This window comes from Stegodyphus dumicola, chromosome 9 (genome assembly GCF_044657685.1).
Source record: "Stegodyphus dumicola isolate Sdum_Otavi_A_Nest chromosome 9, ASM4465768v1".
Lineage (NCBI taxonomy): Eukaryota > Metazoa > Arthropoda > Arachnida > Araneae > Eresidae > Stegodyphus > Stegodyphus dumicola.
In genome coordinates, this window is record NC_140776.1 from 153,836,971 (window position 1) to 153,859,916 (window position 22,946).

Genomic DNA, 22,946 nt, shown 5'->3' on the forward strand with positions numbered 1-22,946 from the left:
AAAGTCCTCCACGAAGGCATCCCTCCTCTTAGGCAGATAGCCCTCGTGTGCTTTGCCATAATTAAATACACATACACACATTATTATTATGAATAAAAAAATAAAATAAAATTTTAAAAAAATCTGAAAGGTTTCAGATTTTAAATTACGTCCAAAGGGATGTTTTTTTAACGTTTTGTGCGTTACCTTTATTTATTATATATCATGTTCTTTGCACTTAAACATAAAATTCAGTTCAGTAGTAATGTCGCAAAATAATTTTAAAATCAGCCTATCTTTAGAATTTCCGATACACAGTTCCGCGGCCGCGGAGATAAAAGGTTTCTTTTACCCGCCGCGGAGTGTTGCCATTGCTCGCTTTTAAATCGTCCAGTTTGCTACTAAAAAATTCGTTAAAGTTTAACAAAATATGAAATCGAGCATAAAACAAATTCCAAATTTCAAATTTGGTTTTCCATATGCCCATATTCGTAGGAGGATTACGTCATTCAAAATTCGATGGCTCTATGTACCGTTGTTTTATCACAATGCGAGAAATATACATACATTTATGCAGATTTTTCATTATTTAATTTCTTCAAATATAATGCAGGACTCTAACATTGGGTGGCAACAGTTTGAAAAGTGAAACGGACATTTATAGTGATTCAAGGCAAAATCGCATAACGAAAACAATAGTCCTTTAGGGACAAACCCCTTTGCACTAATAATAGAGTGGTTATTTTAAAATATAATATAAAAATAAAATAATATCTTGCAGTTTTTCTTCTTGGAGGTTGGGGCTCGTCATGAGAAACTGTTACAGCTCTTGTCTCTAGTTTTCGAGTGATGAGTAAACTTTTTACATGTTTTCCGTGCGTGGAGACCGGTGTCACAAAGGAAAAAACAGGGTCCTAGTAAATGAGGGGCGTGGTTGTTGTGACTGCCGGTTTGGCCGTTAGGCGGCGCTGAAGAGAATATTTGGTTTTGTATACTTTTGTGGCAACCTTGTTGCATTCTGTTCTGTAAAAATTGTTGCAAGAACCGACTGAGTCGGTAGTAGTGATTTTGAGCTCTCGTTTTGAGACTAATTTAGGATAGCTAACATGTTGTAAATAAATTTTATATACAGTTTTAGTCAATGAGTTAGTTCGAAGGTTCACAGACTGAAGTGGCTTTATTGAACAGTTTTTGCGCGGTAAGAATTACTAGACTAACTTGCTTGGAAGTGCAAAATGCTGCTTCATTTTCTGGTTACTAGGCAACAGGATTGTAAGTTCTTAATTCAAAATTTATCAGGTAAGTGCATGCTTATTTATAATTTGATACATTTTGATATATAGTATAAAAGTAATGGACAGTCTTGATAAATTGAAGCGGAAACGCGCAGCGGAACCCGCTATTGCAAAAATAATAACAAAAATTGAAGCTATTTTAACGAAAACGTCGGAAATGACTGGTGAACAAAAAATTGATCAATTAAGTGTTTTCAAAGAGCAATGAATTGAAAAGTATGATGGTCTTTAACAACTAAATTGTGAAATCGAGTGGGGTTTAACACTTGAAGATATTGAATCCGAAATTGAAGTTGTTGAAGATTACAATGAAAAAAAATATTGAATAGAAAAAGAGAATTACTCAGTATTTAGATACAAATTTGAGCTCTAACCCTCAAACTAATCTCATGGTTCTAGTGTTTTAAGTAGTGAAAATAGTGTTCCGAGTTATAACACTGGACATTATTTTATGAAGCTTCTAAAGCTTATAATCGAAAAATATTGTGATGGTTCTTGCTTATGGCTTGAGTTTTGGAGCCAGTTTTCAAATGATATAGATCCAATGAGCATTTAATACCAGTTGATAAATTTTTCTATTTGAAATCACTGCTAGGTGGAAGTGCAGCTAATGCTGTATCTGGATTTTCATTAACTAATGCAAATTATCGTCCTTTTGAAAGAACGGTTTGGTATAACCGATGTCGTTATTAACGCCCATATGAATAAGCTTTTGAATTTTATTCCTGCAAATATTCTTCTAACGTAAGAGCTTCGAAGGAGCTCTATGACAACTGTGAAATTCAGATTCGTAGTTTAAACTCTTTAGGGGTTGCATATGGAAGTTATGGTCATTTATTATGCTCAATTGTATTTAAATTGATTCCATCAGATATTGCTTTAGAATTTAATATAAAACGCGTCAAAAGTTCGGACTGGGACATCAATGAACTAATATCCTTTATTAAAGAAGAAATAGAATCACGTGAAGTTACGATGCATTTGAATAGTTCCGTAAAGATATTTCATGATAAACCAGAAAAATATAGAAACTAAAATTTTAAACGTAATATTCCTATAGCATCTGTTTTGTCAACTAGTGTAAGAATAACTGTTTCTTTTGAAGCAGTTCAGAACATAATACCAATTTCTGTGAATCGCTTTCGATTCCTGAGAAGCGTAAAAAACTAAAGAACGAAGGGAAATGTTTTGTATGTTTTAGTATTCCATATTGCTGCGAAGTGTAAATTTCTAAATGAGTATTGTAAAATATGTGGTAGTTTGTTTCATAATGTTTCGATATGAATGAAACCAAAAGAAAGGCCTCCCAAAGTTTCTAAAAGCGAAAGTGATACCATAGTAACTTCCGTTTCTCAATGTGAGATTAAAAACTTAGATTTATTTAATAAAGTTATATTGCAAACATGTTGCCTAAAAATATCATCCGATTTAAAATCAAAATTTGATCTATGTCTTTTTGACAGTAGTAGTCAGCAAACATTTATTACGAAAGAATATCGTAATTAAAATCCCAAGTTGTCAGAAAGGAAAAATTGATAATATACTCTTTTGGCGAGATTAAAAGAAAATATTTATGACGTTGTCAAGGTTACATTACAGAACGTGAAATTCCGCGAACTAAATATATGTATTGAGACGTTGGTTACAGATAAAATTTCTACCGCGATAATTTATCCACCTACACTAAACGTAGATGCCAAAAGCAAATTAAAGAAATACGAGTTATCTCATTGGAATACGTTCTGTAACCTTCGAGTACAGCTATTGATAGGCGCCGATTATCTCTGGCAGATAAACAACCCAGGGACGGACAATCCAAATCGCTTTTCGTGTGTGAAAACTTACTTGGATAGTCATTTTGTGGTTCCACGCATAATGATGAAAAGCGAAAAATAAAAATGCTTCGGTTTTCAAGCTAGCTGTTGCAAATGCAGAGTAGGAATATTTAAAAAAATTAATGGGACCTTGAAGCAGTTGGTGTTAGTGACGATCAATTTTCGATGTGGAAGGACTCTAAGGAAGGCTTAGGGACTAATTTTAAAATAGCAAAGAATCTTTTTTTTTCTTCGAATTAAATCGTAAGCTCGCGAAGAATGACGAACTTCTCCAACAATATAAAGAAATTGTTACTGAACAAAAGAGAAATAAGGCAGTTGAAGAATGTTCAGATAATGACATTGAGAACGGTTACTTCATGCCGCATAGATTCGTTAGGAGGGATGATAAAGCCACCAGTAAAGTGAGGATGGTCTTTGATGCTTCTTTAAAAGAAAGTCAGTTTAAATTATTATTTATGGCCAGGTCCAATTTAAACTCAAACATTTTAGATATTATTATACATTTTCGAAATCATGAAGTCGCATTTTGTGCGGATCTAGAGAATGCTTTTCTCCAAATTGGCTCAACACCAGAAGACCGAAATTATCTGAAAATTTGTGGTTTGATGATATGACAGTTGACTTCAAAATTCTAAGATTTACGCAAGTATCGTTCGGTGTTACTTGTAGCCCCTTTATTTTTAGCTGCTGCATTCAAATGTCATATTCAGAAATATAAGAAAGAACTTTGTAAAGTTTATGAAATGTTACACACATCCCTCTATGCTGATGATTTAGTTTCCGGTTCAAACTCAGATGTAGAGGCGTACTATTTACCTTCTACTGCCGCTAAAATTCTTAAAGATGCTGGGATGCATTTGTGGAAATTTAATTCTAATTCTATAAAACTAAAAGAAATGTAGAAAGAAAATATGTTATGCAGTGAACAAGAAAATTCTGGTCTTTGGAAATAATTCATACACAAGAAAATTCTGGTGAAGTGGCTATCCAGTCTGCTTCATATTCTGCTCCTTCTCCACAAGTGCTAAATCAACTCAGTCTATTGGAACCCAAACATCAGTTAGCACCCAAATACTAGCTTCTGAAACCCTGTGATGTTGAGAGGCCCCAACTTGTCAGCAATAGTAGTAGTGACTGCTGTGAACTCGAAATTACACAGACTCTTAAGAAGGGTTTTAACTCCCTTTTTATTTCACTTTAGAAGTCACAGTTGCGTTCACTCGACGCTCACAAGCTACGCCGACCCGGCGGTTAAACAAAAATAGGAAAGTACAACTAAAAATGAATGACAGGATGAATAACTAACGAAGTCACTATCTACGAGGCTCTATAATTGTAACTATCTTAATCGCGTTCTAAGATACAGCTGAGATTTCAGCAAACTTTCTGAATTAACTGCCGAAGCAGGCACACAGGTCGAAACGCGCGGTTCTTAAATTTCTACCTAGCAACCTTCACGCTCGTGATTCAAGAAGCACACTTACAAATCTCGTTTCCCTTCTATTTAAGTCAAATTACTTCTGCTTAAAATTTGAATAATCTGCGCGTTCTACTAAAATTTACATACTCTGGCATTGGCAATTCTAGGGGAAAGTAAAGGCTTGACAGGAAAGATAGCTTAAAATAAATGTTAGTTAAAATAAATATAAACCCTACAACCCAGTAGACTATAAGTAACTTTAAGCGCAACAAATCAACTCATATATTACAGAAAAAAGAAAGAGTAGTGGAAAACAAATAAATAAAATCGCTAAAATAACAATAAATAAATATAGAAGTGTTAACAACAGTTCATTTGTTAATTATGTTTTTGGACTTTTTTCTCAGATAACATGAAAGTAGAGGAAGGGTTAGAAATTCCCAAAAATCTAATTCCATGCAAAACCAAACGCACTAGCAAGATCAAACATCATTCATAATGGTCAGCCTCATATCATGGAACTGTCATATCATGTTACGAGACTTTATGTTATGTTTCCACCAAAATCTTGTTAACATCAAACACATGATCGATGTCTATAATCCTCTGTGCTTGGCAGTCCAGGAAACTTTGCTGAAGTCAGAACAGCTCCGGTGTTATTGTTTGAAGGATAATCCTTGACTATCCTTCCAGCTCAATGACATTCAGAACGAGCCTCTAAACTGTAGCCATAAGAGTCATTATAAAGAATTTGGTTTAAATATGCTCTCTTTACCTGCCTTCAAATCATAAAATCGATCAAGAGATTTAGATTATTTGACCGAACAGCTGACTGAGCCCATCGGAATAGGAGATTTTTAATGGCCATAGTCCAATCTGAGGAAGTAAGGACATAAATCTTTGAGGAAGTTTGTTGTTTCGGTATTTTACATTGCATTTATGACATAAAATAATACTTTAAGGTATCTTCTCCCTCTTTTCCGCATGCCCCCTTGGTGCAACTGGAAGAACGCTCGAGGCGTATTCGGGGCATCCGGAACTCGAATTCCGGCAAAAGCATTGCAGATTTTTCCCGTTCCTCATTCATATAACCTAATGATTCTACAACGTGATGAACATTTTTGAAATAAATTTTTCCCCCCAAAAAAGAAGGGACATTTATGAACCTGTTTTTAAATCTCATTAAGTTTTATTCAAAATTTATACTAATATACGGTGGTCCGGCTAAATTCTAAATGGACTGTAACTCTTAATTAAACTAATTAACAAACTAAACGATACTATCATCATCTTTATTTTACTCATTTGTGAAAGACACTCAGGATTCCACTGTCACTCTACTTCGCCACTGAAGCAAACTCAAAAGTAATTAACATTCTTTTGTAAACAGTAAATCTGGCTTCAAAGGGATTTAACACCGGTTTGAAATTACAAAATTTCAAGAAACCAAACATTCTTAAAACAAAATTAACACACTAATAACAACATAATATTGTTACTATAACTACAGCTATTACAATACTAGAACAAAATACAATACATATGCAAAAATATCATTTCAGTTTTCTACAGGAAGAACGGCAATCTTTGTGATCGCTTTTTTTAATTCTCCTAATTTTGTTTTGATTTTAACAGTTCTTACTTTATTGTCAGATCCATGATAGACTTTAATAACCCGACCTAAAATCCATTTGCAAATTGGCAGATAGTCCTCCTTGACTAGTACCATAGTACCATCAGAAATACTGTCGTTCTCTACCATCCATTTGGTTCTCTGCTGCAGAGTTCCTAAATAGTCATTTGACCATTTCTTCTAAATAATCTGAACTACTTTCGTTGTTTTCTGCCACCAGCTTAACCGATTTTAATTTACGTCTATTATCATTGGCTCCGAAATCGCCTGTATCGAACTCCCTATTAAGAAATGACCTGGGGTCAAAATTTCATGACAACAAAATCATTAGAAATAGATGTAAGAGGTCTCGAATTTATCATTCCCTCTACCTGCACAATTATAGTTTCAAAGTCCTCATATATAAAACGCAAATTTCCTATCGTTCTCTTTAAGTGATGCTTTACGGACTTCACACCGGCTTCCCATAGCCCTCCGAAATGAGGGGACTTGGGAGGAATAAAGTTCCAGTCCATTCTTTCAGACGTGAAATATGAGGCCAAAGTTTGTCAGGAAAATTAATTACATTGTAAAATTTCTTCAGCAGAGAATTTGTTCCTACAAAATTAGGGGCATTATCAGTAAATATTTTCGCACATTTGCCACGTCTGGCCATGAAATGCTTGAGTGGCAATTAAAGCACTAGAAGTTAAATCTGACAAAGGCTCAAGATGAATAGCTCGTGTCACAAAACATATACATACACAGATGTAAATTTTATTTAGCAAACCCTTTCTCTGATGCTTTTAAGTTACATAAAAGGGACCGCATAGATCCATACCTGAAACACTAAACACTAAATGGTGGTGATCTATTAACTCTCTCGTATGGTAAATTACCCATAATCTGTGAAGACAAAATCGGTTTGCATTTAACACATTGAGTGCCAGTCTCTAGAGATGGGGTTGATAGTTATTGCCTTGACATCGAAATAGATTGTACCCAGAAGCCAACATACTAATTATTGGAAATATGATTTAAAATTATTAATGAAATATGATTATTTTATATCTAAGTATTATTTAAGCATTTCCATATGGAATTTCTTAACTACGCGCCAGCGCGTGATTGGCACTGCACAACAATTTTTTTCCCAAATGCCACATTACGCGCTGGCGCGTGATTTGCAAAAAGTGAATCAAAATAAGTAAAATAAGTGACAGTATGCATTATTTTTATATAAATCTCTATTACAAACATATATATTACAAATGAATTTATTACATGATAATTATAATGGTATTATTAATAAACTTACATTTTAGAGTGTTATTTGTGTGTAATCTTAGAACAATCTAGGCAGTATCCGGGAGATCCTTCGCAAACTTTGCACACATATATGGTATCTTTTCGTTTTCCTTCCGAATAACAGCTTTTACACTGCTTTCGCAGTATTTTTCCACCTTCTTTCTCTTCCCGCGTTTTTAGTACATGCTCCGATTCAGATGGATGACACACAGAAGCACGATGAACAGATGGCTGTTTCAATAAGCATCTTATCACGGATAGACGATGGTCATAAAGTGACATATTTCTATTGGAATACTTGTTGTAGATAAAGTGGGAAATGGACATCATTATTTGCAAAATATGCACAAAAATTTTCGTGGGCCACCTAATCGTTTTTCTTTCACAAGGATAATAAGCAAGCATCTGGTCTTGCTTATCAATACCTGCCATAAATTTATTATACTGAATTACAGGTAGTGGTTTTGTTTTAACTTCACCTCTTTTGTTTGTTTTTTCCACCACATCATTTTTATATTCATTGGAAATATAAGTGACGTCTCTCTTATCCTTCCACTTAGCAATCATCACACCATTAGTATATTTTGCTACAGTTTGCCCTTTCTTCAGTTTTTTTTCTTTTACCTCTTTCGGAAATGTCTTCCTGTTGTTTCTAATTGTCCCAGTACAACGAGTTTTTCTATCAGAAAGACATTTTGCCAGTTCATAGCTGTTATAATAATTGTCCATAAATACGCTATGCCCTACATCCAACATTCCCTCAAGTAAATTCATTACGACTTTCTGTGCATGTCCTTTTCCACCAGAATCATCCAACATACCTGTATATACCATAAATTTGAGAACCATACCATCAGGGGTTGTGATCATGTACAGCTTGATACCATATTTGTGACGTTTATTTGGTATATACTGTCTAAATATAAGTCGTCCACGCCATAATACCATCGACTCATCTAAACTAATCTCTCGTCCTGGGTAATATATTTCAGATACTCGTGCGTTGAACAAATTTACCATACTTCTTATTTTATATAATCGATCCTTTGGAATTTCTGTATTCTGCTCTGGAATTTTTGCGAAGTGCAATGCCCTCAGTAATAATAAAAACCGATTCCTGCTCATGTTTTCAGAAAAAACATGTAAACCAAACAGTGAATCGGTTTTCCAATAATCTTGTATGCGGTTGATTCGTATAGTTCCCATATGTAAGATCAATCCCACAAATGTCAAAAGTTCCTCTTTTGTAGTGTCTTTCCAGGCATTGATTCGTGAATGTTTCTTTTTTTCACGGTGAAAAAGTACTTTATGAGCATAATCATTAGTTTCAGCAACTACTTCCTCCAAGATACCGTCGGTGAAAAAATGCCGAAAGTAATCTGTAGGATTGTTACCTGAAACAGTTTGGAGCAAACACTCGGATTTTATGAAAGAAAACTGCTTCATGGATGTTGAATCGTTTTCCCAAGTTAAATTTTCCATTATAGCGGAATTATCGCGCTGACATGTTGCACCTTGAACGATTTGTTCATCATCTTCATCTTCAGAATCCGAAATATCATGGGCATCATTGGGAGGAATGAATTCTTCGTCACTGTCACTGTCGTAGCCGTCGTAACTATAATCACTCGGGTACTCGTCCGATAGCTCAGCCAACAAATTTACAATTTCATCATCCGTTAAATTCTTATTATTTTGAACTTTTCTTTTTTTGGGGCTCGAAGGCCCTGCACAATTATCATCTGTATAACTCATATCACAAGATTATTTTTTCAATCAAAAATTAAATATTAAATTCGAAACCACGATTATTTACAGATAGTTTCTAATCATAACTACATGCCAATACCAGCAGAAATACCCTGAAAGCAATGCCAAATGAACTAGAGAATGAATAATCAGAAGTGGATTTTCCCGCGCCAGCGCGTGACTGGCTACTGAGACATCACCCCACATCACGCGCTGGCGCGTGATTGGCTTTTCGCCGATAGCGCCACGCCACGCGCAAGCACGTGATAAGCAGTCAATGTGTTAAAGCATGTCACACAAAGAAGCATTGTTTTTCGCGCCGAATCTCTACCACCTAATGGCCAAAATTTTAAACGTACTGCATTCAGTAATCCTTGAGGGCTAACATGCAATAATCTTCTGTGCACCAGAAAAATAAATCTTAGCTTAGAATTTCTTGGGAGGATTGCAGGATACTTCTCAGAAAATGGTAAAGAAGCTTTTTCAAGACGGCCACCAACACGAATTATTCCTTTACGATCAACAACGGGATGTAAATTTTTTAAGTTACCTGTTATAAAACAGAACAGAAAACAGAACCCTTTGCTCATGCTTAATGAGCGTTTCCTCAGCTATTCTTAATTCCTCTAGTTGAAGAGGGCCTATCTTTTTTGATTCATTTCTGCAATTACAAATAAACCTAAAAATATAAGAAAGAACATTAATAATTTTATAATAATTGTTACTAATATTCAAGAGTTCGTCTAAAACGTAAGAGTTCATGTCAATCAACATAGTTCTCTCAGAAATATCATTAATGTCAATAGAACTTTTGCTTTCTTGCACAACGGATTCCATTTCACTTAGTGTTAGGTTCTCAACCTCTGAAACTATTTGGTTGTAAGCACTTGTAGGGAAGATACGGCTCTTCCCAAAATTCTGCACAAGTACGCCACTTGGAATTGCTCACTAGAGGAGAGGCACTAACTCCACGCGTTAGAAGATCAGCTGGATTGTCCTTGGTTGAACAATAAAACCCTGCATCTGGATTAGTCAACTTCTGAATCTCGTCAACGCGAATTTGAACGAAAGACTTCCATCTTCTGCTTGATCCTTTAATCCAATAGTGTGACTTTAGAATCACTCAAAATGAAAAAAAAAATATTAGATGAATCTTTACGATCTAGAACTTTTTTAACTTCCATTCCCAATCTTGCAGCAATCAGTGCACTCAGCAATTCCAGGCGAGGCAAGGAAACTTTTTTGACAGGTTAAACTCTGCTCTTGGAAGCCAGCAAATTCGTAGAAATTTTTTCTCGATTCTATAATTTTACGTAAACGGCTGTACCATACGACTTTTAGCTTGCGTCAGAAACAACATGGATCTCTATATTTTCATCACATGAATCCAAAACAAATCTTGGAACACTAATGTTACTAAGTTCCGAAAGCTCGTTGCACCATTGAGACGAGACATTAGGTATTTTTTTGGAAGCAGGAAAGAGGAAAAATAGCAAACGCCTTCGCCGGGAATCAAACCACGGACCTCTGGAATACTGGCCCAGCATGCAGAACCACTACACTACGAAGGCACGTTAGGAAAGCGGAAGAAATACTTTATGAGCATTGCATGGTAGTTTACGTAACCATAGCTTTTGTAGTAAAAGTTTTATTCTAACAGTGAATGGTATGATGAGTCCAAGAGGATCAAATGTTTTTCCAGCTGTCTGGAGAATGAAGCGTTTGGTACTTTTGTTTCTCCTCAAAATTGCAGTCAAACAAGAAGTCTCTACACTCAAACTATCTTCCTGAATATTCCATTGAATTTCCAATAGTTTAAGTACCTTCTCATTTGAGCTTAGCGGATTAATGTCAAAATTTTCTTCTTCCTATTTTTTAGCTAAATGATTATCATTCGTCATCCATTTGCGTAGGTCCATCCTCAGCTCCACGCAGCTTTCCTTTGCCTCCCTTGAAATTTTTAAGGCTTCTGATACATCATCTGCTCCACAAGATCATCAACATACATACATGTATCAAGAATTTGAAAGGTATCGGAATACACGTTTCTATACTTTTGGATATGCAGCTTTACAGTTGCCGCCAACAAAAAGGGACTGGCATTAACACCAAAGAGCACAGGTGTAAATCTATACACCTCTAGCTGATCCTCGGTATTCTGCAAAAGTGTATCAATATTCTTAACAAATAAAAATCTAACTGCATCTCGATCTTTCTCAACTAACACGATGTGTAAAAATGCCTTTTCGATATCTCCTAAGATTGCAATTCTATTAAGTCTAACATATATCAGCAAGAAAAATGTATTTTGATTCAAATTAATACCAGGTCACACACAATCATTTGGGGTCAGACTACCTATTTAATGCGAGCTCGCATCAAATACAATACGCATTTTTGTCGTAATGCTTTCTTCTCTATAAACTGTTTGATGCGGCATATAAAAAACTGGCTTGTTTACTGGTTTCGTAAAATCAAATACTCTTTCTATTATCCCTTGATTTAGGTACTCTTCTAAAGTTTCTCTATATTTTAAGTATAATACATTATCATGCTGCGCTTCCTCACCAGGATCTTTGTTCTTTTTTCTGCGACACCAAAATTGTCGCACAAATGTTCCCCACCTTTCGTCCAAGGTAGGCTAACAACATATCGACCATCTTTGAAACTAACAGTTTTACTTAATCTAACGCTTTATCTTCATCGTACGAGTTGGGATCATCTCTAATACCAACTGATTTCAAATCAAAAAACTTCTTCAACTGCGCTTCGGCATTGTCATAAATTAACACACGATGCATTAATTGTTCCTCATGTCGTAAATATTCAATGTTCTCGCTCATTAAATACCCAAATGTTTTGTAACACTAAATTTGCATTGGGTACATAAATTTGCCCGGATCTTACTAAATCGCAACTATTTCAGATCCAAGAAGTAACTGAATTTTACCCGGTTTGTGAAAGTCTGGATCAGCTAACGTAACTCCTTGTGGAATCTCAATATTACAGACATCAATTTGTCTAGAAAGCATTAAATGAGTAATTTTCGGAATTACGAAAAAATCTAGTTTACGACTGTACGTGTTTTTTCTATTTAAGATAACCGCACTCATTTTTTGATTTCATCGTTGTGGAAATCCCAGATAAATATCCTATTGATAAGTTTACATTTTCCTTTTGCAAATGAAGCTTTTTCAGCTAATTCCGATGAACAAAGATGAATCATACTTCCACTGTCAAGCAAATTTCTGGCTGGAAATATTTCTCCTTCGTTTTCCTTAACAATCGTTGTCGCTAGTAGGACTCTTATTAACTGCATTACAGTTTTTATTTACATTAGCTGTCATAAAACACTCGTTAACCTTATTTATGAATGGCTCTATGTGAACGTTCAGTTTCGTTGCTTCCGTAGATTTACGGGCTTCTGACTGTTGATCCGACAGAGACGCGATTTCGCAACTGACTCTATTTTCGGGAATCGAAACTTTTTCTCGCTCATAACACAGTAACGAATTGTGCTTTTTTCTGCATAACCTACAACAGTAATTTGAAGGGCAATTTCTCACTCCATGATATCCAAAACAGCAGAAACATAAGTTGTGTTTTTTTACATAATCGACTCTATCTTTTAAGCTGAAGTTTTGAAATTTAGGACATTTAAATAATTTATGTTCCACATTACACAGTTTACAAATAAAAGCACGTTTCTCAGTCACACTTGAAACCATTGAAGAAATCTTTGGCTGGCTTCGTTCAGACATTACTGGAATTATAGAAGCGTTTAATGCCCTGGCGTGATCCTTTAGAAATTCTAATAACTCTCTGATGTTCGGTATTTTTTCTTCTTTAAATTCCTCTTCCACCATAACTTGGTATTCTGATCAAGTTTCTCACTAAGAATAAAGGCAAATATAGCGTATGAAAGCCCATATAACTTTTGTTCTAAACATTTTAACGATCTTACAACTTCACTTGTAACATCAATTAAATTTCGAATCGCAGAAGCTGACTCGTTTTGAATAACGGGGATACTCATAAATCTTTTAAGATGAGCATACGCTTGTTCTCTAGGCTTTGAGTATCTTTCTTCAAGGAGAGACCATGCTAACTTATAATTATTATCCGTTATAGCTATCGCTTGGATTTTTCTAAAGGCATCTGATTTCAAATATTGCAAAATTACAGCATCTGATAAATTTGGATTTTGATCAATACTCGCTTTAAAAATATCCTTAAAGGAAAGCCAAGAATACATTTCTCCTGAAAATATCGGTAACAAAATTTTAGGTAAACACACAACAGTACTTTCAGAAATTATTGTATTTTCCACTTTATTCCCACTAACAACTTTTGACAATCTATTATTTATTTCAAATTCTATATCAATAATACTACAACTGATTTCATCTTGCTCATTGAAGATTTTTTCGATATTTTCTTCCCCACTTAAATTGATAATGGAATCAAAAATATTATTAAATTCATTTTGCAGATTGTTAAATTTAGTTTTTAACAATTCTAAATCACTAACACTTAAATCTGGCTTGCAAAGTTTCTTTTGCATCTTCGGTCAGATAGTTTTCTGAGTTCTCATTTTAGTGAGAACATATTTTAATTTTGTAGCCATTTTCGCAACACTTATCAATAATAACAATTTATCACACAAACTTAATTCAGACTTTACTAAATGCAACAGTTAATAATGAGTAATGAATAGAGTTTCAAGGGTTTTTTACATACCCCTTTCTTTCAGCAACTGGCTATAATCCACAAAAATTCTTTTCCACAAACACATAATCTTAATCCACAAACCCATTTGTAAAAGGCTTCCTCAGTCACTCTACTTCGCCATTGAAGCAAACTCTAAAGTAATTAACATTCTTTTGTAAACAGTAACGAAGGCAGCGCCATCTGGCTTCAAAGGGATTTAACAAAAAAAGAAGGGACATTTATGAAACTGTTTTTGAATCTGATTAAGTTTTATTCGAAATTTATACTAATATACGGTATTTGTTGCATAATTTAAAATTTTATATTTATGTGTTTCTCTTCTGTTCAGTGAGACGGAATAAATGGAGGCTTCTTTGTCTTATAATCCTAAAAATGCAATCAAACATTATACATTTCTTCCCTGTTCGCAGATACTACAAAAAACTTATTCAGTAAAACTAACGGTAATAATAACTGTCATGATGCGAGTTTATTTACCTCAATCCGAAGGTTACAGATGCCATAAATCACATTGAGAGCTTTTTACTAAAACTTCTCTGCTATTTATTGCACTTTCCTTTGTAGCGTGGGAAGGAAGAAAAATATGCAAACTGCGTCATTCCTGCTAGTGTTTATACTACCAGAAAAAGGCGCGTGGTTCTGAGCGACCTGCGAATAGTCTTCCAGTAGCCTTTATAATATCTACAGCCAAGTGAAGTACGCTCTCTTTTATTAAGCTAATCGCTTGTGTTCTAGTTAATTTAAGAACTGTTTCAAAATGCATTGCATTTTGTTTTTACTCATTACGGCTGCAATCTTCGTTGGTAAGTAGGAAATCCATTTTTTCAAAGTTTATCTTTTGCAAAAGCTATGAATAGGTTTATCTTAACGTTTAGCATGCGACATATTTCATAAAAAACTTATGCTTGTCTGTGGTACTAATGGATTGTCAAAAGTGATAAAAATATTACTTAATAATATACCAAAATAATAATAACTTTGTTATGCATACATGTAGGCCTCCTACAGCTCGGTAGGCGTGTTCCTTAAAAATATCGCGTTGTAGGAGACACAACTTAATAATAAAAACTGGGATTCGGTTCTAAAAAGATAAAAACTGCCTTTTATGCTGTAACATGTTCACAGTTTTTTTAATTTATGGGCGTAAAAGCATTTCATAAAAACTTGAATAAAATTCAACATCATATAAAAATTAAAAGATTATGATTTCAAGTCAAAATCAAAAGAGAGCATATTCCTTATCGTCACTTATAATTGTTCGACAATGTTTCACTAACCTCATTTTAAGACCTGAGCTTGTTTCACCGCCAAGTTCTACTGCACTTCCAGTAGGTTCAAGTTTTAAAAAATCTGGCAGTAGAGACTGTGCGCTCTTGATTTGCAAATCATTTTAAATTTCTTGATAGGCTGATAAGCAGTGTTCAACATTTCTTTTAAACATTTCCGCTCTCTCTGGCAGAGGATCGTATCCGTTTCAACCATGTCCAAACATTTTTTGTATACCTTTGAGGATGAAGGTTTTGGTTTCCTCACTCAAGTGATCATCAGAAAAAACTCCAAACGGTAATGTTTCGGATGCAACTGTCATCAAATCTGCTTCATTTATTTCATTTTTCGTAACTGATTCTAGAATGTCATCCACAGATATTTCAGTGCCTCCTATTTCGTGTGCAAGGTGATAAAAAATATTACATAAAAAAGATAAAAATCTTAAAGGTTTCAGATTTTAAATTACGTCCAAGGCGGTGTTTTTTAAATATTTTGTTTGTTAAATTTATTTATTAAATATCATGTTCTTTGCACTTAAACCATAAAATTCTCTTCAATAGCAGTGTCGCAATATAATTTTAAAATGAGCATATCTTTAGAATTTCCGATACAGAGACTCGCGCGCTGGAGATAAAAATGTTTTTGTCTGTACAATGTTATGAAGAAAGATTCGACACCAAGGTTAAATAGCTTTACTTCAAGGTACCATGTTATATCTGAAATTCCTATATGTTAAATGTTAAATATGAAACTACTTGCCGTGAAAGGTAGTGATCGTATAGTGAAACGTGTACAGCATTTTTGCGTTGTGAAAAAAATGCATCCCGGGACCGCGCCGTGAGAGGATCGAAACCATAAACATATACAAGCTATAAAGGAAAAGTTCATATTAATTATATAAAGAAAACATACTGTAATAGTTTTCCAGATTAAATAATCAGTTTATTCAATTACATCACAATATGAAAAATCTTAACCTCATCTGAGAGTCTTTTCATTTAAATTCATAAAAAAAACTTAAGGTTTGTCTGGTAATTTAAAAGAAAGGAAAGGGAAACAATTTATGGCCTGAGAGTTAAATTTTAGATTCGACGTTGTTTTTACTGCTAAGGACGTTTTTGAAAAACTTGCTTAAAGTTCAAACACACCAAAAAAAAAAATAAAACTTATCTTGAAGTTGACATCTTGAAGCGGAGGACTCGTATCTTATCAAGCGTTGATGTCGGCCGGGCTCATCTTGACACTGGTTCTAAAAATGTCGGCGCCAATTCCCACTGTAGAACATAAACAGGAGCACTGCTGCCCAGGACGGCTATCCGCTTGGTCCTGAAAGTCCTATGTCAACACGCAGGTAACTCGTACAAATTTCGCCTCTTTACCAGCACGCCGCAAGGAAGAGGGTTTTCAGCTTCAGGTCAGAAACGTTTTTTCTAGGCAATTACGGCTCGCCTGTTCTTACTCATCCCAAGAGCAAGCTTCACGAGTAACGTCCCAAGTAAGTTCCACCCGCCAGTCAGTAAGAGAGAGAATCCAACTCGAATTTCCTTCAAGCCAGTTTTCAAGAGCAACGTCCACTAGTCCAGCCGGCCCGAAAATCAGCGAGTCCAAGCGTGAGTGAGTCAAAACGTGAATCCAACTCGAATTTCCTTCGTCTCCTTCACAAACGCGGGCTCCCACTATGGCTTCACTTATCGCCCCCTTAATTATGGCAAAATTTGCGTTTTCAACTCCAGAATGCGGAAATAAGGGTGATCGCGCATGCGCGCCCTTCCTCACTTATTGTGACTTAGCCTATTCTACTATTGTGACTTAGCCAACAACCGGACCCTCAATCGCCAAAAACCTGAATGACTTACATTGAAAGACAAGTAGCAACCTTTGACCTTTCTGTCACGTACTTTCCTCTCTTAAGGTCAACTAACAATGAAAATTCTTTCTCCAACATTCTAAAGGACAAAGCGCGCGAAATCATGACTTGGCAAAAATTGCCTCCCTTTCCCTGCTTCTTTCACAATGAATAAAAGTTTGTACAAGATTTGCAAATAAAAGAAAATAAATAATATTCATTTAAACTAAATAATATTTCCAGAAGCATCTGTTTTTCCCCAAAATTAAAGCCTTAAAATAAATAATTCATAATCAAATAAAAATTAAGATTTCCATAAATCATAAAATCATTCACCTAATTTTTATAACGCTATCAGATAGATTCTCTACATAACATTCCTTTCCCCTAAGGAATTAAATTTTGGTTTACCAAAATTTAGCAGATAGACACTTCTTGAAATACCATGACTCATACTGTGCAATAAGGCTAAAGGATAACATACTGTAACAATATTTCACACGACTCCTTGGTAACAGTGACGTTACTGACACATTAAATTTCAAGTCCAAAATGTGCAAGTAAAACAACAAGATTAATCAAAGCAATTACTAATTAAAATACTCAAGGGATATCATCAAAAACAAGTAATCAAAAACATCAATTAAATCACTTAATTAATTAAACCTAGAAATACTCAGAACACATACAGAAATAAAAATAAAAATAAGGCGTTAATCACAAACAAAATATGTCTAAGATCAATCAATAATGACAAAAAGAATTTCTCTTTTTTTTTTCAGTTCATTACATCACACTAGTGTTGCAGTCTCTGTGTGGCCACATTCCTGAACGTTTATTTATCTATTCATTCTCTTTCAGTCCATTAATGTAAACAATTTCACCTGAGGTCGAGCACATTCTACTATTGTGACAATTTCTGCTGAGCACAATCATGGAGTACATTAAATGAGTACGGAGTTGTCAATGCAATCGAGGGAAAACCCTGTAGTTAGAAATCATTGTGTTAGCAACTCCCCCCTGCAGCCTTCAACGCGAGAAAATGAAAGCAACCAACCCCGGAATGTGAACTCAGCACCACAATGGCTTTAGTAGAGGAACTTGACCTTAAAAGAAACCAGATTTCACCCTCCTACGTCTCACCTTCGACCAAAGAAGAACAATCACTCTTTCAAAGTGGAAGAAGACTTTATCTTTCAATTTTTTCCCTTACGATAGATAAGCCACTGAATGTGTTCGGATACTCACACCCGAAGAAAGAAATAATCTAATCCAATTGTTCACACCAAAAAAAAAAAAAAAAATGAAATAAATAAAAATAAGATAACGCGCCGCAGATACATAAAATACATTCCTGAGAAAAGAACACACTAATAATTCAAACAATTCCAAATAAAATATGTCACATGAACGTATTCAAACAAAGAGTAAAGACCCCCTTAAGTACTACGAAATTGAATAACTTCCAGGAATGAATCCCAAACAATCACGTCTAAGAACAGAAGCGGCCTGATCAGGGCCAAGCATTAGAAAAGAAAAGAACGTTACAACACAAGGAACCTCGGAACCAGCCGAAAATATCCCACACAAAAAATCAGAAAGATAACGTGATTGCCCAAAAATTCAGTCCAACCATAATCAATTCCGAAAATAGCATCCAGAATACGCTGTGCAAATACCAATTAGAATTTTATCCAAAACACACAAAAATAATACTAATACAACCCAATGCATATACAAAATAACGTTTGGCCAAACTGAAAAAGTCAAACTATATACAACCAAAAAAAATATATATATATCTATATGTATATATTTCGCTAAAGTCTGATTTACTGAGTCCAAAAATAAATGTTTGCAAAGCCCTACATTAGTAAGCAACAAAACCCTGCGAATACCTACGTCTCAGGTTATAAGGAATATCAGCACATTGATTATGAATTCTCTCTGGAGCATCAGAGTTGCACGCCTGCAATGAAGGAAAGTTTATACGTTCAGGTACCTTTGTCAATCTATCCACATATACTACCTGCGACTGCTGTGGGCTCGTAACTGACTCAATTTTAAAATTCACTTTGGTGACCTGTTCGACCACTCTAAATGGACCCTTATTAAACTTCGCAAATTTCTTAGTCAATCCAGGCCGCAACACAGGAGTATAAAGATACACCATATCGCCTATTTTAATAATTTTTGAAAAAACAACCTTGTCTCTAATCTTTTCCTGTCTTTCAGCCGCTTCCGTTAAGTTTTTATTTACTAAAGAGAAAACCCTGCGGAGTCCCTTGAATTAAATCCCTTGAATAAGTGTCTGTGTCACGATAAGTCTTAAAGTCTGTTTGTGTCAACAAATCAATAGGTAAATTTAAATCTCTTCCATAAAGAAAAAATTCTGGGCAGTCCAGTAATGCGCTATGCCGTCTAGTTCTGTGCGCTAAAAGTGCGAAAGGCAAATGTCTGTCCCAATCTTCCTGCGTCTCACTCACAAGGTGGCTGAGAGAATTTATTAGAGTAGCATTTAAGCGTTCAACGACTCCGTCAGACTGCGGGTGGTAACTGGTGGTGGTGTGCTTAGTGATGCCTAATTTCTGATATACTTCTTTTATTGCATGTGAAATAAAATTCGAGCCCCTGTCAGTAACTACGTGCAAAGCCACACCGTGAGCCGAAATAAAAAGTTCCAGTTTTTCTATGATAGATTCAGAAGTAAAATCTTTCAAAGGATAAGCCTCGGGCCACCTCGTAAAATAATCAGTGATAACTAAGATGCATTTATTTCCCTGTAAAGTAATGGGTAAGGGACCAACAATGTCCATGGCTATTCTTTCTATCGGACGGGAAGCCACAGGCATTCTCAGAAGAGGAGCCTTGTGAGAAGGCCGGTGACCCCTCCTTCCGATACAGGAGTGACAAGATTTTACATAATTATGAATGTCCCTATACATGCCTTTCCAATAAAAGGATTTTTGAATACGTTGCAGTGTGCGATGGAACCCGGAATGCGCCGCCACCGGCGAATCGTGGTGCTCTTGCAGAATACGTGAAACTAAAGATCGTGGAACAACCAACCTGTGCAGTTTTTGCCAACGGGTACGTTGCTTAGCATATTCATAATATAAAATGCCATTACGCATAAAAAATTTCAAAAAACGAGGACTAGGAGTCAAATTTTTTTTATATCTGAAATAATCTGCTTACAATGCATATCTGAACCCTGCTCTTCTTTGAACGTCTGTAATAAGTCTGGACTAACAGAATTTTGAACAAGGTGCGTTACATTTACTGCTCTAGACAAGAAATCAGCTGTTACGTTCAATTTCCCTGGTTTATGTATTATTGTATAGTCAAATTGGGACAAGCCCATAATCCACCTAGCTATCCGAGAAGTGGGATCCTTCAATTTTAGTACGTGGGACAGCGACGCCTGATCTGAATAAATTGTGAACCTTTTCCCTAAAAGGTACTGGCGAAAGAAGGCAGTAGCCCAAACTACTGCTAAAACTTCCCTTTCAACTGTACTGTATCTTGGTCTCCGGATCTTTTAACTTCCGGCTTGCGTAACAAATTGGATGCAAGAACCCAGTATCATCCTCCTGACAAAGAACAGCTCCTAAGGCTAAATTGGAAGCGTCCGTACAAAGCGAAAACGGTTTGGAAAAATTGGGTAGAGTTAAAATAGGTTCCTTTAAAAGTTCATTTTTAAGAGTGTCAAAGGAATTTTGAGCTTCATTGGTCCATTTAAATACAACTTTGTCTTTTAGCTGTGTAAGAGGAAGAGCCTTCTGTGCGAAATTAGGTATAAATCTTCTATAAAACCCTACAAGCCCGAGAAACCTTCTAACTTCTTTTCTATTCCGAGGAGGAACAAATGCTTGTACAACTTTTAAATTTCTGTCATCTGGTTGTAAGATACCTTTTGATACCTTAAATCCTAGATAAGTTATTTGGCTTTTGAGAAAATGACACTTGGACGGTTTCAACTTAAGATTATGATTTCTGAGTCTGTCAAAAACTATTTTAAGCTTTTCAAGGTGTTCGTCAAAAGTACTCGAAGCTATCACAATGTCATCTATGTATATGCCTATTTTTAACGGGGACAGATTGGCTAAGACAACAGACATGAGCCTTTGAAAGGAACTGGGTGCATTGCGCATTCCGAAAGGTGTCCGAAGCCATTCGTAATGCCCGGAAGGGGTCGAAAAACCACTTTTAAATGTGTCATCCGGGTGGATCTTCATTTGGAAAAATCCCGAAGTTAAGTCCAACGTTGAAAACAAATTCGCATCACCCAATTGTTCCACAAGCTCGAGCATATTAGGAAGAGGAAATGAATCTTCAACAGTTTTTTCATTAAGTTTCCGAAAATCCGTCACTAATCTATACGTATTATCAGCTTTCTTTACAAAAAGAACCGGCGCACTATATGGACTATCGCTTTCTTGAATAATATTGGAATCCAATAATTCTGTTATTTGCCTATCTAATTCCTCGCGAAGATGAAAAAGCACTTTGTATGGCTTTTGTCGAACCGGAATACTATCCTTAAGGTTAATATTGTGTAGAATTGTATCGCACCCCGTTAGCTGAGTTACAGAAGAAGCGAAAATGTCATTGTAATGGCTTAAAAGCTTAGTCAGGTGCTGCTGCTGATCCGGTGACAAGTGAGAAAGGTCAAATTCTCCCCCCCCCACGACTCAAAATCCTCTCCTTTCTCCATGGTCGTCGTGTTATTCACGCAAGCAGTTTCTATTGAAGACACAGTAACAGGAAGAATAGATGCTTAGTTCTTTTGTTAATATGAATAGTCTGTGGAGTAAAATTTGCTATCTTAACATTAAAATCATATTTAATCAATCTTAGAATCATTATTTAAATTAACTGATCTTGCCACAGAGAATTTACTATGAGAGTTTTTATCAATCGGCTCTAATAGGACTGTGTCATGCGAATCATTAAACGTAGGAGCAATTACCTTTACTACATTCTCAGAAAACGGCAAAAGTTTATGTTTACGAACTGCATAGCAATAATCCAAGGAATCTATCGGTCTCGGAAAGAGACAATTTGAACTGTCACACCAACGTAAAGCAAAATTTTGCCCAAGTAATTGTTTAGTGCTAAAATCCAGCATGAGTGCATTATCAAGTAAAAACTGTGTTCCTAAAATGGCACCATAGTGCAAAGAAAAATCCTTGTCCTTAATGAGAAAATCAACAGGAAAAATCCTGCCTTGCAATACTACGGGAAGTGAAACTTTTCGTGTGATTAGAACATTCTGATTAGAAATTCCTTTTAAATAAAGTTTACAAGGAGAAAATGAAACTTTATCCCCTAACCCTGCCATAATTTTTTCCTCTATAATATTAACCGTTGCCCCCGAATCTATCAAAAATTTAATTTCTGTCTGTAATATAGAACCCTCTACTATTGGTAATGAAGACTCTCCTGTAGTGACTACAAAGACGGATGGCACCTCCAAAAGGGCATTCGAGGAAGAAATGGAAGCGTGTTTCTCCCCACCCTTTTCTAGTTTAAATTAAATGTCTGAGCTTGGTGATTCAATTTGCTACCAGTTGCACCTCGATCCTGAGATGCTACCGTCAAATGTTCGGGTGCCATATGAGAATTAAGTGTATTCGCCGTTCCTGCCTCTCTTTGTCGAAATCTGTGATCTGATCTACCCTGCTCGTTATTAGACCTGCCATTTACATAACAATTTCTGCTTATGTGTCCTACCCGGTTACAACGGAAACATCTAGGCTGTAAGGATCTCAACCGAGGATTATGCACCATCAAAGATTGCATTTGGCTCTGCAAAGTATTCATCATCTGGGTCAACTGGGTTAAGTTCTGTTGTTGCAATCGAATAGCTTCTACAAGCTCTACATTATCACCCGAA

General features: G+C 35.6%; 2 protein-coding genes across 5 annotated transcripts in view; one reads left to right on the forward strand and one right to left on the reverse strand.

The window, feature by feature from the left end:
- LOC118184878 (glutamate receptor ionotropic, kainate glr-3-like) overlaps positions 1-22,946 on the reverse strand; it is a 180,096-nt gene that overhangs the window by 99,170 nt on the left and 57,980 nt on the right. The window lies entirely within an intron of this gene.
- LOC118196457 (uncharacterized) overlaps positions 1,044-22,946 on the forward strand; it is a 35,882-nt gene continuing 13,979 nt past the window's right edge. The window contains exon 1 of one of the 2 annotated variants that reach the window (XM_035367917.2): positions 1,044-1,278. In XM_035367917.2, coding sequence (XP_035223808.1) covers positions 1,215-1,278 — 64 coding nt within the window. In that variant the 5' untranslated portion in view covers positions 1,044-1,214. Of the gene's footprint in view, positions 1,279-14,577; positions 14,736-22,946 lie in introns of those variants that run through there. The other variant, XM_035367918.2, reaches the window with a different exon arrangement.